The sequence below is a fragment of the Trachurus trachurus genome (assembly GCF_905171665.1).
Source record: "Trachurus trachurus genome assembly, chromosome: 13".
NCBI classification, from domain to species: domain Eukaryota; kingdom Metazoa; phylum Chordata; class Actinopteri; order Carangiformes; family Carangidae; genus Trachurus; species Trachurus trachurus.
This window is the reverse complement of record NC_139892.1, coordinates 5,785,863-5,813,520: the sequence shown is the minus strand read 5'-3', so window position 1 is coordinate 5,813,520 and position 27,658 is coordinate 5,785,863. Positions and strand designations below refer to the sequence as shown.

Below are 27,658 nucleotides of genomic sequence, written 5' to 3'. Positions count from 1 at the left end.
AACGTAAAAACATGGCGACACAACATGGCAGCCAGCACCGAGCTTACCCGCTCCATGTAGATATGAATGATATGAACGGCAAATTCAGAGCTGAAAGGAACACTTCAGTTTGTTGATGGGAGTAATTGTTGATTAATGAAAAACATACTTTTGAACGAAATAATTGATTTTCGTGAATAGATAACAGGAGAAGTTATACAATGTCCCTTTAAAAAAAAAAGAGAGAGAAGGTTTCAGATCTCTGATTCACTCAACACAGACTCACTGAGGAAACAGGACTGGACCTGAGTCCAAACCCAGGATACAAAGGTTGAGTGAAGGTGGTGTTGAAGGTGTAGATGTGGATCAGTGAGTCAGAGGAGACTCTGTAGAAGGACAGAGAGCCAGCAGGACTGTCCACATACACTGCTACTCTGTTAGAGACAGAGGAGGAGGAGGAGGAGAAGACATAGTCGGAGATGATGGAAAAGACAGAGGAGGAGGTGATAGGTGTCTCTCTGTTATTGTGCCTGACACTGTAACCACCATAATCAGAGCAGGTCAGACTCCAGGACTGATCGTTCTTTCCAAACACACAGTCTCTACTGTCTCCTTTCCTTCTGATTCCTCTGTAACTCACTGATATATAAACGTCTCCTCTGCACTCGACCTCCCAGTAACAGCGACCAGTCAGACCAGTTGAACACAGCAGCTGAGGTTGAAGGTCAAATCTGTCTGGATGATCAGGATATGACTGCTTCTTCTCCACATGTGTCGCCTTCCTGTTGTTGTCAGACAGTTTGATCTTTGTGTTCACTGTGTTTGTGTCGATTGTGAGTTGACTGGAATCTGATGGAGAGAACAAGACACAGCTGCAGTTATTGATCATGTGATCAGTTATTGACAGTTTGATGAAGACTCATGAGGTCAGTGATGTGACAGTGTGAAGATGGTTGAATGTGCTGCTTTGTTTCCACGAATCAAAGTAAAAACACACTTACACTTCCTCAGACCTGGTGTCAACCATGGGACTCCAGCAGGCTCCACCCTGAAAGGAGGAGGGGTTTCAGAGCAGCACCTTCTCTGTCAGCATGCACACATGGACATTACATGGCTCTCACACACACACTGTTTTATCACTGTGTTCACATGGAGGCTTGTATGGATGGATGAACATTGAGCACAGAGAAGAAGGAGCTGGAGTCTTTATCTAGTGATGACAAAGAGCAGGAGGAGACGAGGAGGAAACACTTCATCATGTGTTTTCTCCATGTGATGTCACTTCAGTGTGAGACACACACTTTCACTCTCTGACTCTCAAGCTGCACAAACACACGTCACAGCAAAGAAGATGAAGACACAACAGGTGGCGCTGACCAGCCCAGATATCCCACAATGCACCAGGAAAGAAGAAGAGTCCAGCTGTGAACAGTGGATGGTTTCAGTGTTTGATGAGGAAGGAATAACACTCAACACGTTTGTTAGAGCTCAGTGAAATACAGTGAGTTTAGTGAGAAACACTGAGTGTAAACACAACTTGTGTTTGTTTGAAGAAAACTCCACAGGAAGCTGAAGAATGAGGCTGTGAGCAGGTTTCCACAGGTGGCACAGCAGCAGTGAGTGGATGAAGGAGCTCTAATAGAAACCATCTGATCACAGTGACAGGACGGATCAGGATCTCATGATCAATTACTCTGTTCTTCTCTGCTCTTCACACAGATCAGCTGCAACACACTGACTCACTGTGATAAGTCACATCATGTGGAACAAAGCAGCCGTCCTCAGGACCAGTCCTGAGCTCCATCAAACCTGTCCACACATTTTGACTGGACTTGAAGTCAGAGTCCAGAGGAAGCAGAGAGACTGTAGAGCAGAGAGAACCAGGCTCAGCTCAGAGCACATGGACTCAGACAGGAAGTGAAGCTCCAGCTGCTGGAGACTTTCATTAAAGAGTCACTTTGTGGCTTCACCTGATCTGGAGTCAGACGTGTTGGAGCAGCACACACAGTCTGAAAACAGCTGTTTGATCACACACACATTCAGCCACAAACACTGATTATTACACTGATCACTACACTCACTTTCTTCTGATTGACAGCTCCAGGCCTCTGGACAGTGATGACATCTGGATGTCACACTGTGATTTACTGTCTCCTCAACACAACAACACATCTCATCAGGACAAGATCAGGATCTCAGAGAGACTGAGCTGATTATTGATCATCAATATCTGACCAGACAGAGACCTGATGGTGCCGCCTGATTTCTGTCTCTTATTTCCTCCTTGGTTGGAGACGCTGGGAGACGAATGTCACTGAGCAGTGGACATGGTTTGATTCTTGTTGCTGTGTTGTTATTAGTTTGTCCACACTCAACAGGTGTCTACAGTCTCTGGGACTGTTCAGGTCAAACACTCTGTTGGTTCAGGAGCAGTTCAACCAGCTGCAGCTGAAATGTTTCCTGATACACTCTGAAATAAAGTCTGATCCAAACATCTGGAGAGACTCAGAGCACAGCTGCCAACAGCTGCTTTCATCACTGACATCTCTTCTCCTGAATATGACACAGTGAGTCATGATGAGACACTGAAGTCATCATGAGGAGAAACTCCTGATCCCAGTAGTTCATCACTGTGACTGATGAAAGCTGCACAGCTCATGTTTGAAACACTCTGAGATTTTGGCTTCCGTATAAACTGTGTTGGGACGAGTCAGACTGTGACAGAGGACGTCAGTGGAGTGGGCGGAGCTTCACTGTGGCCTACACCACCTCTGGATATGGTCTGAGTGATGGGATCTGATGTCATCAATGCATTGATCACCTGAGACAGATGTTAACTCATTGAGTGCCAACCACGTAATTTCTCGTTTTTCGTTCCCATGCGTTGAGTGCCGAAAACGTAATTTTACGTTTTTTGCTTTTTTTTTAAATTATGAAAATAGACACTTTAATACACATTATATGTAAATTTGGGGACTCTACGACGAGGAGAACTGAAATAGATGACGATCAAAGTCACATGACAGCTCATGATCTGGAAGTTTTTATCATAACTCGGCTTCTGCAAACGAGTTCTGCATGCAGATGCAGCGCAGCTGCTCTGCTCTCACCCGCGCTGCTGCTCCAGCTGCTCGAGCTGCTCGGAGCTGAACCAGGAAGCTCTCAGCCGACTGTCCCGCCCGGTCTTCAGCTGGAGCAACACCGTGTCCTCCCCAAAGTCCTCCCGCGGTAAAATCTGATGGTCTCTGGACCAAAGCCGACCGGCATCACCGACCCGTACCACAGAAGGACCGCGACCACCGGCGGGACCGGTCTTCCCGAGCCGCGGTGGCCGACTGACCCTCACGCTCCGCGGGGAGAAGCTGTGACACGGCACGGTGCGTCTGTGTTATTGTTGTTTAGTGGCGCCCCCCCCGCCCCCGATGGTGGTTTTGTGAATAGAACAACAACTGTTGTATATATTTATCTTATACGAGCCCTTTGATCCAGAAATGTGAGTGTCAGAAGAGCGACAGACACAAACAGCGCACCTTTCATAAAAGACGCTCTATCTCCTTTTCTAGAAAAAAAGGAGGGATTTTGGTGAAACCCAGCCATGTTTAGCTTGACTTTTCTCAGGAACAGAGGCACGTAGAAACAAACGGTTTGTGGCCACTTGAAGCATTAAGGTAAACCTTTCAATTGAGCCACAGTATGTGTTGGTGGCAATAATATAGAATACACTGTGGCTCTACATAAAAAGTCAAAAATGGTCTAAATTGCCGGTACACTTGACTAAAACTTTGGAAAGGAGCGCGGCACTCAATGAGTTAATACCAGGTGTGACCATGTGTGAACGGGGCCATAGAAAATGTTCCAGCTCCTCCTCCTCTATCAGACAGTGTGTGTGGCTGCAGCAGCCTCTCCATACCTGAGAGAGTCCAGTCTCCAGTCTGGATCCTCCAGTCCAGCAGACAGAAGCTTCACTCCTGAGGCTCCTGGATGATTGTAGCTCAGGTCCAGCTCTCTCAGATGGGAGGGGTTGGAGCTCAGAGCTGAGGCTAGAGAAGCACAGCCTTCCTCTGTGACCAGACATCCTGACAGACTGAACACACACAACAACACACAGGAACCCTCTGTCAACACCTGCTGCTGTGTTCAAGTGTTATCAGATAAACAGCTGGGTGGATCCTCACCTGAGAGTCTCCAGTTTACAGTGTGGACTCTCCAGTCCACCAGACAGCAGCTTCACTCCTGAGTCCTGCAGGTTGTTGTTACTCAGGTCCAGGTGTCTCAGACTAGAGGACTGGGAGCTGAGGACTGAGGACAGAGCTTCACAGCTTCTCTCTGAGAGGTTACAGCTGCTCAGTCTGAAGAGGAATTCAAGGAAAAACACTCACATACTCAATATGAAAGAAATAACAGGTTAGAATCATAAATACACAACATTTCAACACAAACCTGAGAGTTTACCGTGTTTCTTATTCAATATGTTCCAGTTTGTATAAATAGATTTATAGATAGATTTAAATATACTGTGATCTCTCACTCATATTTGTATAATCTTTGTATAATCATGTATTTGTTTCGTTGTTTGCATATATACAGTCATTGCCTGCATCACCAGTCACACCTAACCACACACCCGAAAGTGACCTCTGACCTTTGACCCTCTCTTTACCTCCAAATATTTGCCTGAAAACAACATGACTGTACTGACCTCACTTCCTTTGTTTACTGATTTAAGTTGCACATGTTGTTTGAATGTTATCATATTGATTTTTATCTCATACCAGAGACCTGAGTTTGACCTTGACGTGAATCACCAAAATTGTGGATGTGTTAATTAAGTTTAAGAAAAATAACTTCATTTATCTTAAATATTTGTTTGATGTCATAATGTGTAATGTTCCTTTATTATTTCATTGTACAGAACAAATCATCCACTACCTACACCAACTATCATCTATCCTGTTTTCTCCAAACAATAAAATATTGGAGCAGATTCCTCAAACCAGTTTTTTAATGTTCACACCAGATGTTCAGTGAGCCACCACCACCACATGCAGTTTAGTTTCTTCAGTCAGTGTTTGTGTCAGTTCACACTTCAAAAGAATTCCTTATAAGTTCAGTTCATACAGATGAAAAATAAACTAATTAATGTTAATTTATTCTGTTTATTTCAATAAATAATCCGCTTTTGTTTTTCAGTAGAACCTCCTTCTACCTCCATCACCAGCATTAAATCACTGCCATTAACAAACTATATGAATGAATGAACCTGAAGAATCACAGACATGAGTTATATTTACAACTAAAAAACAAATAGTGCATGAGAGATGGCAACACCTTATTGATTTTGTGAGAAACAAACACACTCCTGATCTGAGGGCATTGGCAACAACAGTCAACACTTTCTTCATGGAAATGACAATACAGTGGAAACCGCTTATAGTGATCACGGATATAGTAGCCTAATCAACCAAGTACTTATATGGATCAAAAGGCTTGGGACGGAATCATTTCTATACAAATGCTGTTTAAATAATTCGTTGTAGTGATCAAGAAATCTGCTTATAGTGTTCAGTTTTGGTCATTTTATGGATGAAAACATGCTCAAAAACAATTTCAAAACTACGTGCAGCCTATTCATTTTATTTTCGGTGGTGTCCCTTTGACGTGCACTGCTGTAGCAGCCTGCACATGTCGCTGCGCTGTGTTGTTGTGCTGTGTGCGTCACCTGGCTGGCTGAGCCACATGACTGTCGGTGTGGCGCAACTCATTATCACTGGCTGTTTGTGTTGTCTGTCAAAACATGGATGAATGAAACCTATAGATTTTCGGCTTTTGATTCGTTCCGCTCATCTCCGCATAGCGCTCTTTTCCCGTTATTGGTAGAGAGAAAGAGAGAGAGAGAGAGAGAGAGAGGCGTGCACTGCATGACAGCAGCGCGCGGCAGAAGTGAAACTCATACGGCCCAACCCCCCTCATCCATATTAGATATTGGCCTACAACAACGGGCGGATGGATGAAGTACAGCCTTCCTCTATGACCAGACATCCTAACAGACTGAACACACACAACAACAACACACAGGAACCCACTGTCAACACCTGCTGCTGTGTTCAAGTGTCATCAGATAAACAGCTGGGTGGATCCTCACCTGAGAGTCTCCAGTCTGCAGTGTGGACTCTCCAGTCCACCAGACAGCAGCTTCAGTCCTGAGTCCTGCAGGTTGTTGTTACTCAGGTCCAGGTGTCTCAGACTAGAGGACTGGGAGCTGAGGACTGAGGACAGAGCTTCACAGCTTCTCTCTGAGAGGTTACAGCCGCTCAGTCTAAAGAGATGATCATGAAAAATGAGGAATTACAGAAGAAAGGAGTTTATTATCTGTCCTGTTGAAAAGACAGAATGGTTTTTATGTAATGATGAATAAATCCAGTTATCTCTACACTTACAGAGCTTTGTTCGAGGCTTTGACCACTGGCAGCAGCCTCAGAAGAGCCTCCTCTGAAGCAGAGTATTTCTTCAGGTCAAACTCATCCAGATCTTCTTCTGATGACAGTAAGATGAAGACCAGAGCCGACCATTGAGCAGGAGACAGTTTATCTGTGGAGAGATGTCCTGATCTCAGGGACAGTTGGATCTCCTCCACTAGAGAACGATCATTCAGTTCATTTAGACAGTGGAACAGGTTGATGCTTTTCTCTGCAGAGGGAGTCTCTTCAATCTTCTTCTTGATGTATTGGACTGTATTCTGATTGGACGAGTCACTTCCTGTCTTTGTCATCAGACCTCGTAGGTGATTCTGATTGGTCTTCAGTGAAAGACCCAGGAGGAAGCGGAGGAACAAGTCCAGGTGTCCATTTGGACTCTGTAAGGCCTCGTCCACAGCGCTCTGGTAGAAAGGTGTTGATTTGTCTCCAAACACTTTAGACAACCGGGAGGTTGTTTGTTGTTGTGACATCAGGTTGAGTCCAGAGTTGATGAAGGTCAGATGGACATGAAGAGCAGCCAGAAACTCCTGAACACTCAGATGGATGAAGCAGAACACCTTGTCCTGGTACAGGCCTGTCTCCTCTTTAAAGATCTGTGTGAACACTCCTGAGTACACTGAGGCTGCTGTGATATCGATGCCACACTCTGTCAGGTCTGATTCATAGAAGATCAGGTTTCCTTTCTGCAGCTGCTCAAAAGCCAGTTTTCCCAGAGACTCAATCATCTTCCTGTTCTTTTTACTCCAGTGTGGATCTGTCTCAGCTCCTCCATCATACTTGAACTTCTTCAGTTTTAGATGAACCACCAGGAAGTGGATGTACATCTCAGTCAGGGTTTTGGGCAGCTCTCCTCCCTCTCTGGTCTTCAACAGCTCATCCAGAACTGTAGCAGTGATCCAGCAGAAGACTGGGATGTGGCACATGATGTGGAGGCTTCGTGATCTCTTGATGTGGGAGATGATCTTTCTGGCCTGCTGCTGATCTCTGAACCTCTTCCTGAAGTACTCCTCCTTCTGTGGGTCAGTGAACCCTCTGACCTCTGTCACCATGTCAACACACTGAGGAGGGATCTGATTGGCTGCTGCAGGTCGTGTGGTTATCCAGAGGCGAGCAGAGGGAAGCAGGTTCCCCCTGATGAGGTTGGTCAGCAGCACGTTGACTGAGGTGGACTCTGTCACATCAGTCAGGATCTCAGTGTTGTGGAAGTCCAGAGGAAGTCGACACTCGTCCAGACCATCAAAGATGAAGACGACCTGGAACTGATCAAACCTGCAGATTCCTTCTTCTTTGGTTTCAGAGAAGAAGTGATGAACAAGTTCCACTAAGCTGAACTTTTTCTCTTTCAGCACATTTAGCTCTCTGAAGGTGAAGGGAAATGTAAAGTGTATGTCCTGGTTGTCTTTGTCTTCAGCCCAGTCCAGAGTGAACTTCTGTGTTAAGACTGTTTTCCCAATGCCAGCTACTCCCTTTGTCATCACTGTTCTGATTGGTCGGTCTCTTCCAGGTGGTGCTTTAAAGATGTCTTCTTGTCTGATGGTTGTTTCCGCTCCGTCTGGTTTCCTGGTCGCTGTTTCAATCTGTCTGACCTCATGTTCATCATTGACCCCTCCAGCCCGTCCCTCTGTGATGTAGAGCTCTGTGTAGATCTGGTTCAGAAGGATTGTGTTTCCTGCCTTAGAGATCCCCTCAAACACACACTGGAACTTCTTCTTCAGAACAGATTTGAGTTTACGTCCACAAACTGGAGCAAAATATTCTAAATGAACATAAAAGAAACAGGATACAGAAAGAAAATATAACATTATATATAAACTATATGAACATGTTTCCCTCCATGTGTTGATGTCAGTGAACGTCTCATTTGTTCATCATGTTGAATCTTTAGAGAAATCCTCTTACTGCTCTGCAGACGCTCAGCCAGCTCCTCCTGCTTCATCCTCCTCAGGAAGTTCACTGTGATATGCACTAATGCCTCTCTGCTGCTCCTCCTCTGCTCTTCATCCTCACCGTCCAACACCTCCTCATCCTCCCTCTGACTCCCTGGGCATTCTGGGAAATCTGGACTCAGATCCTTGTGAATCTTCTTCAGCTCGTTCTTCACAAAAGTGACCATGTTCTCCTCCAGCAGCTGGAACAGAAACTCTATGAGTGACAGCATCAAACTAAAACCATGGAGCCAAACATCACATCCATGTTGGAAAATCCAGTGGTGTCAAAGTGCAGCATGGAGATGATTGTGAGCACAACAGATGTAACCGCAGCTGTTGGACATGTCCTCACCATAAATATGGAGTCCAGGTGTGTTTGATGCTGCTGGGCAGACTGACCACTGGGAACCTCTGAGCTCTCCTGGTCCACTCTGTGGAGGAATCAGTGTCAAGTGAACATCAGTACAAGATGGACTTTATATGTCCCCCAGTTCTCCGGCTGCCACTGGGGGCTGGGACCAGAAGTGAGCAATTCTCCATTGACCCCATGTTAAAATAGCCGACTTTATAGCTTAAAGATACATATTTACAGCCTGGCACATATTTTGTTTTTGGTCTGTACCGATATTTTCCACCTCCGTGAACACTGTGGGGGGGGGGGGGTTGTACCGTTTTAGTGTTGTTAGACTTAAAATACGGAGATAAATTGGGGCTGGTTACGTTGAGTGACAGGTTCACAGACAGTTTCCGGCTGTTAGCTGGTTGTTTCGAGTTCAGTGGGCGGCTTCTCAGCCGGCTAACTGCTGCATCTCCTCCAAATATGGAAAGTAAACACTAAAATCCAAGATGGCACAGTTCAAATGCCCGTAGTAGGATCACAAAACAGACTCCCCCAAACCAATGGGTGACGTCACGGGTGCTATACGTCCTTTCTTTTTACAGTCTATGTCAGACCTGGTCCAACAACAAGTCGTACAAACTGGTTGTTTTCTACAATAGCCTGAGTCTGACTCAGTTACAGCTATTTATTTATTCATTTCGGACATGTTAGTTAAATCAAACTCTGTCACTAATCATCTCAGTTTAAAGCTTAAGTTGGTAACAATTATTCAGTCATATTTGATGGAACCGTCACTATATTCTGATAGTCTGACATTAAATGGGTGTTTAGGACAAAATCCAACTCCTCTGGCTCCACCTACAGCCTGTAATCGTATTTGCCGAAATCCTAACTACATACAATTGACCCTTCGCCAACTCCTCCCACAAACGGCTATTGTCCAATCCTACGTTAGCAACCGTAACTATAGGCCTGGCAAGCTTTCGGCAGTGAGTCATTACGTTTGCTTTTGTGGACGCATTTTGAGACTAGGACGAAAAACATTTGTTTGTAGAGAAGGATGTTGTTGTTGCTGCTGCTACTACGGCGGTGGCGGCGGCGGCAGCAGCAATATAGAGATGTTCAGATACGAGCAGACTTTTTTTTCGACTTGAGCAAGTGTAAATATGGGGATAACCATATGTTCACCTCCGAAATGACAGCTGTACTTTTAGGGCTTTTACCTGGGCTTTTAGGCGAGGGATCCTCTAGGCAGGGACTGCTTTCACTGACTGATACAGCGGTGGGAGAAAAAAAAAACAGCAGCGAAAGCTGTATGTGGTTCACAATCGCCCAAAAACTTGCAGTTTGACAACGTTTCATGACCAGTGAGATGACGTAAGTCTTCGAGGGTTGATAGCTGGTTGATAGACGGTAAAATTACTGGTCCTTACTGCTGCTCTGTACATTGTCCAGTCGTGTCGTTGAACAGATGTTTTATCCTCCTGCGCGAGTCACGTCACTGAAAACTCTGAATGATCTTTGTGACTTCTTCTCTCTATTATCTTAGAACAGTTTATCCAGAAATTTGCTGATATTTCCTTTGAAATCGATACCAAATACTGCCAGGAGCATGGCTGGGAGTGAAAGCTTGCCCGCCGTAGCAACAGTAACCAAGGGGGCGGGGCTTACGCGAAGGGTCAATTACACAAGCCTACAACATATGGAAAAGGTACGTCTTCTGTGGGTGCGTTTATGGCTACTTTGTGTGCGTACGCCTGTGTGTGTGTGTGTGTGTATGTGTGTGTGTGTGTGTGTGTGTGTGTGTGTGTGTGTGTGTGTGTGTGTGTGTGTGTGTGTGTGTGTGTGTGTAACACAACCCATGTTTAACAGTTTTAGGTTTTCAAAAGAATTCTCTGCAAAGTTATTTTAAAGCTTACAAATGTGAATGACTTCCTTTTCCTACATTTTGTAACAAGTTCATTCATCTTCTATACAGCTCATCCTCACTAGGGTCGAGGGTGAGCTGGAGTCTTTCTCAGCTGACTTTGGGCAGGAGGCGGGGTTCACCCTGGACAAGTCACCAGTCTATCACAGGGCCAACATATACAGACACACATTCACACCTATGGGCAATTTAGAGTCACCAGTTAACCTGCATGTCTTTGGTCTGTGGGAGGAAGCTGGAGAGAACCCACACATGCACGGGGAGAACATGCAAACTCTACGTCAGTACATGAACGTGTTGTTAAATCAAGAATGCCAGAGGAGGTGAGTTGAGAAAGAAAGTTAAAATGCCCAAACAAAAATCTACAGGGAGCATCAGACTCCAAACATGAAAAGAACTTTAGTGCTGAAGTGGAGCGACTTCTGCAGGAAGTGAACAAAAAGCAGCTGCCGTCAGCAGTGGATGCAATAACAGCAAAAAAGATGTATGGGATGCTGTCAGTCATGTGACTCCACAGGAAGAACATTCAACAGAAACTGAAACAACACAACTAATAAATGTGCATGTTGGAGAAAAAAACTGATGAGAAATATCTTCAATCTTTTAATAAACTTTTAGAGAGAAAAGTCTTTCTGACTGTTTTAAATTCTGACCTTTGACCTTTGACCATCTGATCAGCTGATCCACGTCCTCCTTTAAATTTAATATGCAAGTCCTTTGAGTCGTTGCTCTTTAAAGACAGACAGCTGGGTTCAGGAGAATATGGTTTCTGCTGCTGGATCCTGAAACAACACAACTGATAAATGTGCATGTTGGAGAAAAAACTGATGAGAAATATCTTCAATCTTTTAATAAACTTTAAGAGAGAAAAGTCTTTCTGTTTTAAATTCTGACCTTTGACCTTTGACCATCTGATCAGCTGATCCACGTCCTCCTTTAAATTTAATATGCAAGTCCTTTGAGTCGTTGCTCTTTAAAGACAGACAGCTGGGTTCAGGAGAATATGGTTTCTGCTGCTGGATCCTGAAACAACACAACTAATAAATGTGCATGTTGGAGAAAAAAACTGATGAGAAATATCTTCAATCTTTTAATAAACTTTTAGAGAGAAAAGTCTTTCTGACTGTTTTAAATTCTGACCTTTGACCTTTGACCATCTGATCAGCTGATCCACGTCCTCCTTTAAATTTAATATGCAAGTCCTTTGAGTCGTTGCTCTTTAAAGACAGACAGCTGGGTTCAGGAGAATATGGTTTCTGCTGCTGGATCCTGAAACAACACAACTAATAAATGTGCATGTTGGAGAAAAAAACTGATGAGAAATATCTTCAATCTTTTAATAAACTTTTAGAGAGAAAAGTCTTTCTGACTGTTTTAAATTCTGACCTTTGACCTTTGACCATCTGATCAGCTGATCCACGTCCTCCTTTAAATTTAATATGCAAGTCCTTTGAGTCGTTGCTCTTTAAAGACAGACAGCTGGGTTCAGGAGAGTCTGGTCTCTGCTGCTGGATCCTGAAACAACACAACTAATAAATGTGCATGTTGGAGAAAAAACTGATGACAAATATCTTCAATCTTTTAATAAACTTTTAGAGAGAAAAGTCTTTCTGACTGTTTTAAACTCTGACCTTTGACCTGTGGTCTGGCTCTGACGTCCCCCACACGGAGTGGTTTTAGAGGGAGGGGCTCCCTCCTCTCTGTCCTCACACTGATCCATGCTGCTGAGGTCACATCCACATCAGCTCACACACAGTTTGTAGCTTCACCTGCAGAGGAAACACACATCATTCATCTGCACAGCAGCTCACATGTCCATCATGTCTCCAGCTGCTCCTCCACTGATTGGCTCTTCTTCTCTGCTTCATATCAGTGTCAGTTGAATGCAGTCACACAGCAGTGAGGAAGAGGAAGCTGCCATCAGCTGCTGTACTTCTACTATCAGTCCACTAGATGGCGTCATGAAGCTGCAGTGAAGTGAAGAGCAGCCCAACAACATGATCCATGGACCACTGTTTCCATCCACTGACACACACAAGGACTGAGATCCACTGAGTTGATGTGACACAGTCTCTGTGTGGACAGCGTCCCTGTAGAAAACCACTGGATCAAACAAGCTACAGCTGATTGTTACACACACAACAACTGGGCCTCAACTTATTTCACCTCACAGCTCCACTATCACAACATTCAGTCATTTCACTCACACTGGAAATTCAAAGAGAGAAAAACACTCTCCAGCTGCCACTGACACTTATTGTCTCTGTCCATCCATTCATCGTCTGCTCCATCAAATGTCACAAAATACAGACAAATGATGCGTTCAAGTTGATTGATTGATTGATTGATTGATTGATTGATTGATTGATCATATTTATTTCAAACCAAACAAAAATTATATCTCACATACAACAACAAAGACATCCACGGCCACGGGACACCATATAACCAAATATCAAACAGGACAAACAACAACAACAACAACAACAACAACAACAACAACAACAACAACAACAGACACTAACAACATCTAACACTGTTTGAAATGGGGGTGGAAGAAGCAGAGCTTATCAGTTTCCAACACCAGACAACACACATACAACACAACCAAAACACAAAGTCACTCTCCAAAACCCCTCCCCCCCACAGTCATCACATTAGTTTACATCAATTTATCTCTCCTCCTCTCTGCTATACATTTCAAACACTCCTTTTCTAAACTTACTTTTAAATTGATTAACACTTTTGCTGAGTTTAGTCTCTACATCCAAGCTATTCCATAGAATAACCCCTCTGACAGAAATGCACATACTTTTAAGAGTCGATCTTACACTTTGCTGTTGCAATTTGAGTTCTCCTCTTAAGTCATATCTTTTACAACCTTCCCTCTCATGAAATAATTTTTGGATTATACAAGGAAGAAGATTATTTTTTGCTTTATACATGATTAATGCAGTTTTAAATTTTACCAAGTCAAAAAATGTTAATGCAGATGCCTTCAAAAAAAGTGGCCTAGTGTGATCATTGAACCTAACATTAAAAACTGTTCTTATGGCTCATTTTTGTAATATGTACAGAGGCAACAGGTTGGTTTTATACGCATTACCCCAGACTTCCACACAGTAACACAGATATGGCAAGACCAGAGAATAATATAAAATTAGGGCTGTCAGTTTAACGCGCTAAACCTGTTAAAATCCAGAGTCCCCCATATGGGGGACTTGAAGACATGCATAACAATAACAGAGCCCCCAGTGCACTGATTATGAAAGAATATGGTCATATTATATGTCAAATTAAACAGCAGAAGCTGGGCTACAACGTGTAAAAAAACATGTTTATATGACCCAAACACAGCCCAAACACTACTCAAACAAACAACTAGACATCAAACTTCATAAAGCACCTCTGTGTGGACCCAGTCGCCACATTTCTGGCTCTTATACTACTGTACATTATGCAAAACACATCAGCGACCGCTCATCTGAACGTAAACACTGGGGCGTCCCTCAACAACCGCGGCTAACACAGCAGCTAGCAGCAGCACGGCAGAGGGAGAAGACAACAACGAACAAAGTCGAGCAAAACCAGACGCTGCGTGGCCAAAACATGGTCGTACATTTGCTCTTACCTTTGCTGTTTTGCCGTGAAAAGGTTGTGTTATTAAATCCACAATATTTCCAGTTGAACTCTGCCTACTGTGCCTAGTGTTTACATCTGAATCAGCCGGACCGCAATCCGACGGCTGGTGAAGCCTGGTGCGCGCGCACACAACCCATGACACAACCCCACGTTGGCCTGCACGTGGATCTGCTGATCTGATTGGTTCATGGCTGTCACATGGCTGCCAGTGTGGCCAATCACATCGACCTGGGTCTAGCGTCATTCCTCTCTCTCTATTGGTTCGAATGAGCCGCCACTCACTCGAATCGACCAATGCGCGGCAGAGAGAGAGGCTGAAAGCCCAACCCCCACCCAAACAAGCTGCTCTGAGCAGCAGGACGCAGAGAGACTGAATCTACTATGTTAGTTATTTACAATCGGTTCTAGTAGATTTATTTTCAGTTAGTTTATCCAAATTGTGTGAAAATAAAGATTAAACAATAGTTTATAGTAGCAGGTGGTTCCAAGCTGTGCCAAAAATGGACATTTTGGAAAGTTCGCCTGGATATTTTGTAGTAAAATCTCAATAATTTTGTCCTGCTTCAATTAATCAGAATCAACCACTGCAGAGACAATGTTCACATGTTGTACAATGATTTTATAGAGAGTTTGAGCTTCATCAGCATTATTCTAAAGGGCACTCATCAAAAATATGATTTTTTTTTAGGCGAATATTAATTTTATTAATTTTTTTCTGTGTGTCATCTTCATTTACTCTTCACCAGTAACAGATATACTGAAATTTACACATCTCAGCAATTCCTCATTTTTTTCCCTTTACTATGACACCAAAAGTATTCAAATAGACCTTGTGGTTGCAGAGATATACTCATTTTATTATGGATATGCAATGCAAGGCCTAAAAAATAGGCTCGTACACTGCAACTTAACGCGTTATAAAAATTAACGCAATTATTTCTGAGAGGCAATTCAATGCGCGAGCATTTTAAATTTGGCCCAGTGAATGACCCGTAGGCTACTTGGCAGTGGCACGTCACGGTAGCACTAGCACTGAGGAACTTGTCCGGACATGTTAGTCACTTACCACCTGCGTCGCTAGTCAAAGCAGGGTGACAACAGACATGGACGCGACTCACAGCCCGGACACACGCTGCTCCTGCTCCGCTTCCGCGGGCAGTGTGTCCGGGCTGTGAGTCGCGTCCATGTCCTCGTAGGTGCTTGGCTGGTCGCACAGGGAGCTGCTTCTCCTGCTCTCTCCGCCGGTCAAACATGACTCCACTCGCACAGGTCTGTCTCTAGCTCTGTATGAATGGACGTGTGTGTGTCTCGTGTGCAGACGCAACTGACAAATATTTATAGATGGACAAGCAACAACTTACTGTAATTAATCAGCATTTAATTATTTTATTTTGAAAATTGACCGGATTCTCTTGCCTTTTCTGTGCTAGACTTCCTGTCTGGTACGATCTGGTCTATCCAGCTTGACAACGGCGCTCGCGGCTCACGTGAAAAATAGAACAGACGCCGAACTGAAGCGCTGCAGCACGCGAGCCTCCGCGGGCACACCGCCCCACAACGAGTCAGATAGGTTAATGGGCGCCGATCAGAAACTGCCTCCGCTCCAGGGCGCTGCGGGATGTGCTTGACCAGTTTATTTTTTCTTTATTTCATTTATGAAACGCACTTCACCAATAAAAATGTGGATTTCAAATCTTCTCTTCTTAGTGTGTTCAATTGATTAGTCATGCAATACAATTTTGTAATGTCCTAGAATTCGAATTCTTTATTTGGGTACATTTATCAGATATGAGATTAAAATGCGATTAATTAGATTAATTAATTACAAATCCTGTAATTAATTAGATTAATTTTTTTAATCGCTTGACAGCCCCTAAAATAAGTAGAGACTGTTGTATAGGGTTAGGGTTAGTAAGTATGTGCCTGGATCGCCTCATAGCACCCACACTCTTTGCCATCTTGGACATAGCCAATATGAGTTTTCCAGCAGATTTTTTCATCAATTATCACTCCTAAAAATGTGGTATGGTCCACTCTTTCAATACTTACATTATCTTTTCTTATTTGAACCGGGATGTCAATTTTACGTCTGCCAAATAACATGAGTTTTGTTTTTTCCAAATTAAGTGACAATTTGTTTAGGTCAAACCAATTTTTCAATTCATTCATTTCCTGTGTGATTTCTAGTAAAAGCTGCTGCAAATCCTCACCTGAACATATCATGTTGGTATCATCGGCAAAAAGAACAAATTTCATGATTTTTGATACTTTAAAAATGTCATTAATATACAAGATAAAGAGTAATGGCCCCAATATTGACCCTTGAGGTACACCACATGTGATGTTTCTATCCATAGAAATATAATTGCAGATTTGGACAGACTGTTTCCTGTTACCTAGATAGCTTTTCAGCCAGTTCAGAACAGTCCCCCTGGTGCCATATCTCTCCGTTTTTTTTTAACAAAATGTCATGGTCGATGGTATCAAAGGCCTTTTTCAAATCAATAAAAACTCCAATGGCAAACCTCCCTTTATCTATGTGTGTAGTTATGTCTTCTATTAAATCAATAAGTGCATGTGAAGTAGATCTGTTTTTTCTGAACCCATACTGACTATCTGATAACAAATTATGCTTCTCTATAAAAATATTTAATCTGGCAGCGAAGAGCTTCTCTAGTATCTTGGAGAATTGTGGCAATAAGGAGACTGGTCTGTAATTTGTAAATAGTCAGTCTGAGGCCACGTCTTCAAATGTCTCGTTTTGTCACAGCAACAATCAAAGAGACAAAAATATTCAGTTTACAGTCGAATCAAACTGAGAAAACGAGGAAATCTTCCGTTTTTGAGGCTGAAAACTGAAATATTCTGCTTGAAAAATGGGTAACACTTTACAATAAGGGTCCCTTAATTAATGTTAGTTAGTACATTATTAAGCATTAATATATTAACTAATGTATAATTAATGCTGAGTAATGCATACATAATGATACTAATTACATTATTATGCTTAATAATTTATGAACTAACTTTGAGTAGTAAACATTAATTAACTGCTTACTAATAGGCTACATTAATTAATGTGTTTCCTAATGCTAAGTAATACTACATAATGATTGTTAATACATTTTAAACAGTTAATTAATGCTTAATAATGTACTAACTAGCGTTAATTAAGGGACCCTTATTGTAAAGTGTTACCGAAAAATGTTGATTGAACAACTGTTGCAGCTCTAAAAGATTCTCCACACCAATATTGATCATTTGTGTCCAATAATTAATAACCCAGAGTGTTTGCTGTGTGTAAGCACAGACATGAATGGTGAGGACACAGAGACAGTGTCCAGCTGCTCCTCTTCTCATTCATTCTAATGAGTCAGTGAGCTGATGTAACCTACAGAGTCACAGGACAAACATGTGGTTTCATCTTTAATCGTGTGTTTCTGAGCTCATCAGGTGTTTTTAATCTACAACCTGCAGCTGGAAAGTGACCAATTCACCTGCAGTACAAGCAGGAAGTAGCACAACAAGGAATTACTCAAGGAGAGTAAAAGTAACTCACAACTGTACTGCACTAAATGTACTCAGTTACTGTGAAGAACCTGATGCTGAACATTGATCAACACTGAAAAATCAATCATCAATAAAGAAAACTGTCAGTATTGATCAGTGATAGGCAGTAACAGTTTCTGCTCTTATTCCAGCGCTTCTACCGACAACATCCACACAACATGGCGGACGCGGTTCTGTCGGTCCAGACTTTACAGTTACAGCTCCGACTCAGCTACAGTAACATTATAATTACACAACAACAACACAACGACAAGTTGAAGGGCAGAGAACTCAGGTAACGACAGGTGTTAACGAGGAAAAACATTCAGACTGTTCACCTTACCTTCACACAAGAAAATAAACTGCGACACAACTGCTGGGACAACGTTTAACTTTAAAACTTTGAACTGTGTCTCACCTGTTGGACGTGACGCTGTTATCTTACCTGGAATAATTAACCTGCTCCGCTGGACTTTGCTCCATGAAATAAAATCCAAATGGACAAACAACGTCAATCACTTACAGGCATTTGGTCAAAGTAACATAAGGGAGGTAAGCTACAGTAACAACAATCAACATGTTCCCAGGTGAACTGAACCATACACTATGACAATTATCTGTCACTAACACCAAACACTCAGGGGATAACTTTGAATGAATCAGATGATAATTATTATTATAAACAGTAATTGGTAGTCTAACAGCTATAATAGTGCTGTGATGTCACTTATTGTCCAGCAGGGGGTTTAATACAAGTAGATCCATCAGGACGAAACCACTGAAGTGAAATAACCAAGTCTGACTGATCTCCAAGGTTTCAGAGAGATGACGACCTCCTGAACGTGCTCTGGTCACCATGGAGACGATGTGTGAACTCAAAAGGTCACTATGGAGGAGTATGTGTGAGCAATGGAAACTCCACATACACACAGCAAGAGATGAAGTGAAGACATAAACCACAGATAGAAGAACCTCAGAGAGGTAAGGAAGAATTAATCCACCTTTATTTTAAAATGTGAAACTCCCTGTCACCTTCCTGTGACACAATAAGACGAGTCCATGTGTGAATCAGTGAGCACAGAAATCATCAGTGTTGGCCACAGCAGAGCCATCTGTGACCAATGAGAGACAGGTAAAGTCCATCTATGGATCTGCTGCCTCCCTGATGAGTTCCAGCCAGTCCACCGACTCCATCTGCAGCAGCCAAACCAACAGTGAAGGAAGCTCATTATGAGACGCTGCTGGAGGAGGAAAGACTCAATACATCCCAATGAGAGTGACGCTGACAACACACTTCCTGTGTTGTGTGTATGTGTGTGTGTGTGCATGGTGGCTGCTGCACTTCTGTCTCTACACACAGTTTCCAGGTGAGTGCAGTGTTTGGTCTCTTTTCAGGACAAATTAACTTCTGATTTATTGTGGACAGAAAACGTCACTGTCTCCACATTCAGCAGCTAAAACAAATATTTATATTCTGTCCTGTCTGTGACATTTCACCTTCAGCTGAGACACTGACAACTAGTGAAAGGTGTCAGTTAAATGTTGGTGTGATGTCAGTGTGACATCACAAGGTGTTTTCCTATTAGTTTCTGCTGTGAGCTGCAGGTCATGTGTGAAATAGTCTCGCTCACCAGATCCTCCTCCAGAGAAGAAGGGTCTGGCTGGTCCGCCTATGATTCCGTGATCAGAGAAAAAAACGCTCCGGCCTTTTGGAATTTTTTCAACCAGTCACAATCGTTGTGGTCGGCGCCGTAGCAACGGTGCGCTCACAAAATATTGCCGGTTGCAAACTGGATTTGGGTCCGCGGTGTAATGACGGTCGGCAACCGTTGACAGATATTTATTCTTTTGTTCGGTTTAACGGCGGTTGGCAACCGCTGATGGATGTCTTCTTCTGTTCAGTTCATGACACGGATGTATAATAGATCCATGGTTCGGTTCCTGTTGTTGTTTGTTGATGTTACCCTTCACCGGGCGGACTGTGACAGCTGCAACACGGAGGCGGGACTTCCCCTGGGTGGCTCGTTCCAACCAATCAGAGGCTAATCGCAGCAACGCACTTGCTATGTGTGAAAAGCTGTTTGGTGTGAGATGCCTCATGGCTGAAGATGACATCACAAAGATCATCAGAATAATACAGTGAAACAAATGATGAGAGTACAGCTCTTCTATGTGTTCAAACAGTGACTGTGATAAAAACTGTGTTCACATGACCACAATCAGCTGTTTGTGGTCATGTGATCAATATGTTCAGAGGAGACTAAACCCTGGGTTTTGACTCGCAGGGAGCAGTTTTATAAACTTTCACCTCCAGCTGAGGAACTTTGACCATGTCTGTCTGAAATATCACTTACACTGGTTTATATATTATATTATATTATACTATATTATACAGTGACAGTCAAAGTCGTCAATGTGGCAGCTTAAGGGGCTGTGTCCACCAGACGCGTTTTCAGCGCTCTGGGCGTCTATTTTACATTCAAACCCTATTGAGTTGGGCGCTCACAGCGCTCAGCGCCCTCAGCGGTAAAACGCCCTGGGCGCTTGCTTCTTTTTGTCGCGGCGCTCAGAGCGCTTCGAGTTGAAATCTGTTCAACTTTTAGAACAGCGCTACGCTCGTCAATGTCACTTTTCCCCGCACTGACCAATCAGAATCAAGAAGGGGCGGGACATACGTTACCGACAGCAACACAACCGGAGACGTGGCTCGGTTTATATCATGACCCACACTTGTATTGAAGGTAGGCCGACCTCAGGGTCCATGTCAAAAGCTGCCGCTAATGCTATTGTGTATTTCTGACACTCGTTGTAGTGTTTACATTAAACAAGGCAGGAACACGGAAGTGTCAGAGGACTCGTTTTGTAACCTAGCAACAGCGGCATTCTGACGAGGGAGAGAGAGAGCGCTGTCAGAGCTGAAAGCGCGTCTGGTGGACACGGCCCCTAAAACCACCTGTAACTGTCCTCATCCCTAGTTTACAATAGACAGAGGGTGATACAGATGCATTTACCTCTATTCATGCCTCAATTATCATGTAGACACAGAAACAACAGGTACGTTTGAGAATGTGTTATTGTCAATTTGCCAGCAAAGGAGAAGAAACTGCAGCAGAGACTCATCCTCCCTTCTGGATAAGTTGTTTCTTCAACCTTATGTTTTTAAATCAGAATCAGTGTTTACTGTTTACAGTTTGTTTACCCTTGGGCACACAAGGGTTTTAGAGGTCATGAGCAAAAAGAAAGTCTGCAAGCCATTGCCCCCTGGTGGTGAATGTATTTGTGAGGTTGTATCTGTCAGGATGTGTGGAGGACTGGACCCAAAAATGCAGACTCAAATAAGGGTGAAAGAAAACTATTTATTAAAACTCACACAAGAAACTCAGAAACTCAGGCAAGAATGCTGGGTAGAAACACAGGTCGGACATGGCATGAACAACAGGGGATACAACACAGACGATCCGACAGAGGACAATGGAAAACACAGAGGTTAAATACACAGGGGGAAACCAAGCACAGGTGAGGGAATCAACACAGGTGAGATTGTAATAACCCTGAAGAAGGAAATATAAATGATGAAACGGACACAGTGTTGAACCCTTTGTCAGCTTCATTGAGAGTGAAGCATTGCGTGGCGAGGGCTCCCTCTTCAGGCCTGCAGGCAAAACTAATCAATCATCAAACACATCTTTTTAACACCATGAATGCCTTGTAATGAATTTGAACCCTTTTTAATATAATTTCACTTATATGTTTATTAGTATTTATTCTATTTATTTTAACTTAACCACACATCACTCTTTCATGAAATCTTTCTATCACAAGAAACATTAGGTAATCACAGCAGCAAGCAAACACCTAAAGGAAATTTGGTTATTTGCACATTTGTTTAGGAAAATGTACACAAGCAGGATTCAGAATGACTCGAAAAGACGTATCCGTCATTTGAAAATGACTACAACTTGACTACAAAATAAAAAAGTGAACTAATTCCATTAGTTCAGAACTAATTGAATACAACTTTAAACATTATGTAATAGAAACACACTCTAATTTGTTATAACCTCCTGTTGTTTGTTTCAATATTTTTTAGATGAAAAATGTTAAATATAAAGTAATTATTAAACAGAAAATGCATTGGATAAAAAACACAAAGTCAAGCCAGACATCCAGTCCAAAAAATCTTTTTATTCATACTTTTTTTTCATGGAACCTACTTAATCATATCCGTACAAAATCTGTGTTCTGCTCAATTTAACAACATTTTCTTGCTTCACTAATATTTTGAAGGAAAATAATGAAATCTCTTAGAGAACCAGACTGGATCTCTACTGTAACAGGGAGGGAAAGAGCCACTGTTTGTGTTATTATAACGTTTCTATGAAAAATGTTATTGAACTTGGAAGTTTGAATCTGTCCAGATCTTTCCAACTTTACTTACGTGTTGGACTGTGTGAAAGGTGATGGAGCTGGGTTATATGATAGTGGAGCTTAATTACAAAGCAAGAGCAGAGACACTCATCCACCCCTCTGGATTAGTTGTTTATCAAACTTTACATTTTTAAATCAGAATCAGTGTTTACAGTTTGATGTGAGTGCACACAAGGGTATGAAAACCACTGCCCCCTGGTGGTGAATATAGATGTAAGGCTTTATCTAAAATGAGTAAAACACAAAACATTATCAATATACAACCGGTTCAAAGGCCACAACAAAGACAGTAGATGAAGTCAAAGTGAAGACGAAGCAAAAGTCACATTCATTAAACAAAAGGTTGCATAGTGTCAGTGAAGTGACAGTTTAATATAAAATCAGTAGAAACGGGTGAAAAGCCTCTAATGAATATTCTGATATATATAATATAATATATCTGATTGACTTTAGTCTGAACTGAATCAGCTCAGTCGTCCTCACATTCAGAAACACCAAACACTGAGACTGATGCTTTTATTGTGAAAAGACAGGAACATCAGGAGCCGGTTGCACCAACTGGTTTTAAGCCTGGTCCCAGGCCTAACTTGGCGTTGTAAGTCCAGTCGCACAGTTACGCCAGTTGCACCAGCTGGTCTTAAGCCTTCTTCTCATTACGCCTGGTCGGAAGCAGACATGAAGTAGGAAGATCTTGCTGTGTAATGTAAATGTTCCCCTTTTACTGGCGCTCGAGACCTGGTTAAGCTGAGTGCTCATTACGTGAGCACTCATCAGTGAACACTTAGTTCATATAATGCATATGTGACAGTTGAGGTTCCTGTCACTATGCCTCCAATTGATCATGTGCCCTGGCTACTTGGCCAAGGGGATGTCTCTTTGGGTGACTGGCAAGCGTGCATGACTCTTACCTAGGAGGTGTGGGTTCAATCCCCGCCTGGGCCCTCTTCACCTTGCCACACATAGATCTATGCTTTTGATGTGATATGCAGCCTGCCTGGCTCCATACAGCAGCCTGGCATCTGGCATACTGGAGCAAGCAAGTCAAGAGTTGATATTCCTGTGTTTATGACACAAACAGTAGCTCCCACTGCACCTGAATACACCAGCACTGCAACTTCGGGCTCGCGCGAGACTCCGGGAGACTTTGAATTAGATCTAGTTTTACATGTCGGCTTGCTTGAAGTAAATAAACTTCTCGGTGCATGTTTGAGTAGCCATCTGACGCTGTCTGTGGAAAAAAAATGCGGCTTTGAGGGCTGTAAACAGCCTAAGCAGCGGAAGGAGACTCTGATTCACTCAACACAGACTCACTGAGCAACCAGGAAACCTGAGTCTAAACCCAGGATACAGAGGTTGAGTGAAGGTGGTGTTGAAGGTGTAGATGTGAATCATTGAGTCAGAGGAGACTCTGTAGAAGGACAGAGAGTCAGCAGGACAGTCCACATACACTGCTACTCTGTTAGAGGACGAGGAGGAGGAGGTGATATGTGTCTCTCTGTTATTGTGACAGACTCTGTAATCACCATCATCATAGCAGATCACACACCAGGACTGATCGGTCATGCCAAGCCAACTGTCTCTACTGTCTCCTTTCCTTCTGATTCCTCTGTAACTCACTGATAATTCAACTTCTCCTTTCCACTCGACCTCCCAGTAGCAGCGACCAGTCAGACCAGTTGAACACAGCAGCTGAGGTTGAAGGTCAAATCTGTCTGGATGATCAGGATATGACTGATCCTCCTCCACAAGTGTCGCCTTCCTGTTGTCGTCGGACAATTTGATCTCTGTGTTCACTGTGTTTGTGTCGATTGTGAGTGGACAGGAATCTGATGGAGAGAACAAGACACAGCTGCAGTTATTGATCATGTGATCAGTTATTGACAGTTTGATGAAGACTCATGAGGTCAGTGATGTGACAGTGTGAAGATGGTTGAATGTGCTGCTTTGTTTCCATGAATCAAAGTAAAAACACACTTACACTTCCTCAGACCTGGTGTCAACCATGGGACTCCAGCAGGCTCCACCCTGAAAGGAGGAGGGGGGTCAGAGCAGCACCTTCTCTGTCAGCATGCACACATGGACATTACACGGCTCTCACACACACACACTGTTTTATCACTGTGTTCACATGGAGGCTTGTATGTATTTTATTTATTTGTTTATTTAGACGGGACACTGCATATTAATGGACACTGAGTACATGAGTACTCACTGTAAATACGCGCTGGGAGACGAATGTCTCTGAGCAGTGGACATGGCTTGATTCTTGTTGCTGTGTTGTTATTAGTGTGTCCACACTCAACAGGTGTCTACAGTCTCTGGGACTGTTCAGGTCAAACACTCTGTTGGTTCAGGAGCAGTTCAACCAGCTGCAGCTGAAATGTTTCCTGAAACACTCTTAAATAAAGTCTGATCCAAACATATGGAGAGACTCAGAGCACAGCTGCCAACAGCTGCTTTCCTCACTGACATCTCTTCTCCTGAATATGACAGAGTGAGTCATGATGAGACACTGAAGTCATCATGAGGAGAAACTCCTGATCCCAGTAGTTCATCACTGTGACTGATGAAAGCTGCACAGCTCATGTTTGAAACACTCTGAGATTTTGGCTTCAGTATAAACTGTGTTGGGACGAGTCAGACTGTGACAGAGGACGGAGTGGGCGGAGCTTCACTGTGGCCTACACCACCTCTGGATATGGTCTGAGTGATCAGATCTGATGTCATCAATGCATGGATCACCTGAGGCCTTGTCCACACGAGCCCAGGTATTTTTGAAACCGTGAACATATGTTCCCGGTTGTATGTCCACTGCCGTGATTGTTTTTCTCGTTTACGTCATAGCTGCACACGTGCTGATGTAAACACTGCCAGCTCGCAGAGGTTGTTTGCAGCGGTTTGCAGAAGTTGACGTGAGCTCGCAAAAATGGAGGTGACAAAGTGGATTTTTATTATTTCACTTTTTTTTTCTTCATCATCTAAATGCTATTTGTATAGTTTTTCGATGAGAAAAATATAACGAAACGGTCGTCAGGGCGATCCTCTTGTCAGCTCCAAACTCACCCTCAATCACAGACCACAGCTGGTTTTCCACACAGCATCATTTACAGTAACAAGTGACGCTACAGATCAGCGGGGGCCGCTGCCGGTGTGTTTTTAAAATTACAGAACTACTACAGTAGCGCCGCAGTTTCTTATTCCCCACCTTGTTTGATTGAGAGTTTTTCGGGATGATTTTCATGAATGAACAGGCAATAGCCTATGTCACTGTCAGACCGGGTGCGACGGGAGGGGGGGTCGCACTGCTGTCATGCAGTGATAAAAAAGAGCCTATGCGGAGATGAACGGAACGAGCCAAAAGCCGAAAATTTATTTGTGACGTCCGCGGTCGATATAAAGTGGATATGTTTCATTCATCCATGTTTTGACAGACAACACAACAGCCAGTGATAATGAGTTGCGCCGCACCGACAGTCATGTGGCTCAGCCAGCCAGGTGATGCACACAGCACAAGAGTCAAGACACAGCGCAGCAACATGTGCAGGCTGCTGCAGCAGTGCTCGTCAAAGGGACACCGCCAAAAATAAAATAAATAGGCTACACATAGTTTTGAAATTGTTTTTGCGCATGTTTTCATCCATAAAATGACCAAAAATAAACACTATAAGCAGATTTCTTGATAACAAATTATTTAAACAGCATTTGTATAGGAATGATTCCGTCCCAAGCCTTTTGATCCATAAGCGGTTTCCACTGTATTTTGATTGGTTAAAACAGCCTTCCACACGTGCATTGCGTCACTTGGTAGCGGATTCCACGGTTGCGTGTGTACGGAGTGTTTTTATTACACCACTCGTGTGGACGCGGAGCAAAACTCCGGTTTCAAAAATACCCGGGCTCGTGTGGACAAGGCCTGAGACAGATGTTAGATGTGTTGAAACTATGTGCTGTCATTCTTGGCCAGGTCTCTCTTGCAAAAGAGATCTTGGATCTCAATGGGACAAACCTGGTTAAATAAAGGTTAGAATACCAGGTGTGACCAGGTGTGAACGGGGCCATAGAAAATGTTCCAGCTCCTCCTCCTCTATCAGACAGTGTGTGTGGCTGCAGCAGCCTCTCCATACCTGAGAGAGTCCAGTCTCCAGTCTGGATCCTCCAGTCCAGCAGACAGCAGCTTCACTCCTGAGGCTCCTAGATGATTATAGCTCAGGTCCAGCTCTCTCAGATGGGAGGGGTTGGAGCTCAGAGCTGAGGCCAGAGAAGCACAGCCTTCCTCTGTGACCAGACATCCTGACAGACTGAACACACACAGGAATCCTCTGTCAACACCTGCTGCTGTGTTCAAGTGTTATCAGATAAACAGCTGGATGGATCCTCACCTGAGAGTCTCCAGTCTACAGTGTGGACTCTCCAGTCCACCAGACAGCAGCTTCACTCCTGAGTCCTGCAGGTTGTTGTTACTCAGGTCCAGGTGTCTCAGACTAGAGGACTGGGAGCTGAGGACTGAGGACAGAGCTTCACAGCTTCTCTCTGAGAGGTTACAGCTGCTCAGTCTGAAGGAGTTAAAGAAGAAAGGATTTTATTATCTGTCCTGTTGCAAAAACAGAAGTGTTTTTATATAATGATGGATAAATCCAACTATCTCTACACTTACAGAGCTTTGTTGAAGGCTTTGCCTTTGACCACAGGCAGTAGCCTCAGTGTATATATATATATATATATATATATATATATATATATATATATATATATATATATATATATATATATATATATATATAAGTAAAGCCTCCCTTTAGTGGGCAGACCCCCTCCCAAGGGCCTGGGAGTTGCCTCGACTGGGATAGGCTCAGTGAAGATATGCAGTGGACCAGCACCCACCTCTGGGTTTGGCTGCGGTCCAGGGCACGATCATCACCCAAATTTAAATCAAAGATGGGGCGAAAAGTGGGGAAGGGGGAGGAGAGATGGGAGATCCTCTCACCCTGTGGGTCTCCTACTGGGGTTCCCGGCTGGGCTCCGGGGCGGGCCCCTGCTTGCCCTCCTTCCGGCGGCACGACCTGACCTCACCTCTCATTGCAACTTATCACTATCATGAAAATTAATCTACACAAAGGAAAATGATTACATGCATCTTTTTTTTTTTTTTTTTTTTTTTTACAAATTATAATATATATATATTTTTTTTCTTTCTTTCTTTTTCTTTTCTTTTATTTATTTATTTATTTATTTTTTGTCCCTTTATTTTCAAAGTCTTATTTCATTATTATATACATGTATTGCTCCTTTCTCTTATTATCTATTTATTATCCCTAATATTATCATTATTTGTTTCTTTTCTTTATTATTATTACCGTACTTTATAAAATGGAAAGGTGAAATCCGGCGA

At 43.2% G+C, this 27,658-nt stretch overlaps 3 protein-coding genes across 3 annotated transcripts in view; all 3 read right to left on the bottom strand.

The window, feature by feature from the left end:
* LOC310995828 (protein NLRC3-like) overlaps positions 1-12,806 on the bottom strand; it is a gene marked incomplete at its 3' end in the record, with an annotated part of 55,179 nt that extends 42,373 nt beyond the window's left edge. Inside the window, exon 1 of the mRNA XM_083984988.1 lies at positions 12,282-12,806. Within this exon, the coding sequence (XP_083841114.1) occupies positions 12,282-12,370 (89 nt within the window). The 5' untranslated portion in view covers positions 12,371-12,806. The remainder of the gene's footprint in view (positions 1-12,281) is intronic.
* LOC310995832 (protein NLRC3-like) lies at positions 251-8,438 on the bottom strand (the record flags this gene model as incomplete). Its single annotated transcript, XM_083984992.1, has 6 exons — positions 6,417-8,438; positions 6,122-6,295; positions 4,155-4,328; positions 3,890-4,063; positions 981-1,027; positions 251-828 (listed from the first exon to the last, which is right to left on the bottom strand). Exons 1-6 carry the CDS (start codon positions 8,255-8,257, stop codon positions 251-253), a joined length of 2,988 nt encoding a protein of 995 aa, XP_083841118.1. The 5' UTR covers positions 8,258-8,438.
* Positions 12,807-23,665: 10,859 nt separating the features above from the next.
* On the bottom strand, positions 23,666-27,346 carry LOC310995753 (uncharacterized protein; the record flags this gene model as incomplete). Its single annotated transcript, XM_083984878.1, has 7 exons — positions 23,666-23,677; positions 23,887-24,095; positions 24,248-24,294; positions 26,394-26,567; positions 26,649-26,822; positions 26,924-26,965; positions 27,270-27,346. 7 exons carry the CDS (start codon positions 27,344-27,346, stop codon positions 23,666-23,668), a joined length of 735 nt encoding a protein of 244 aa, XP_083841004.1.
* Positions 27,347-27,658: the final 312 nt, after the last annotated feature.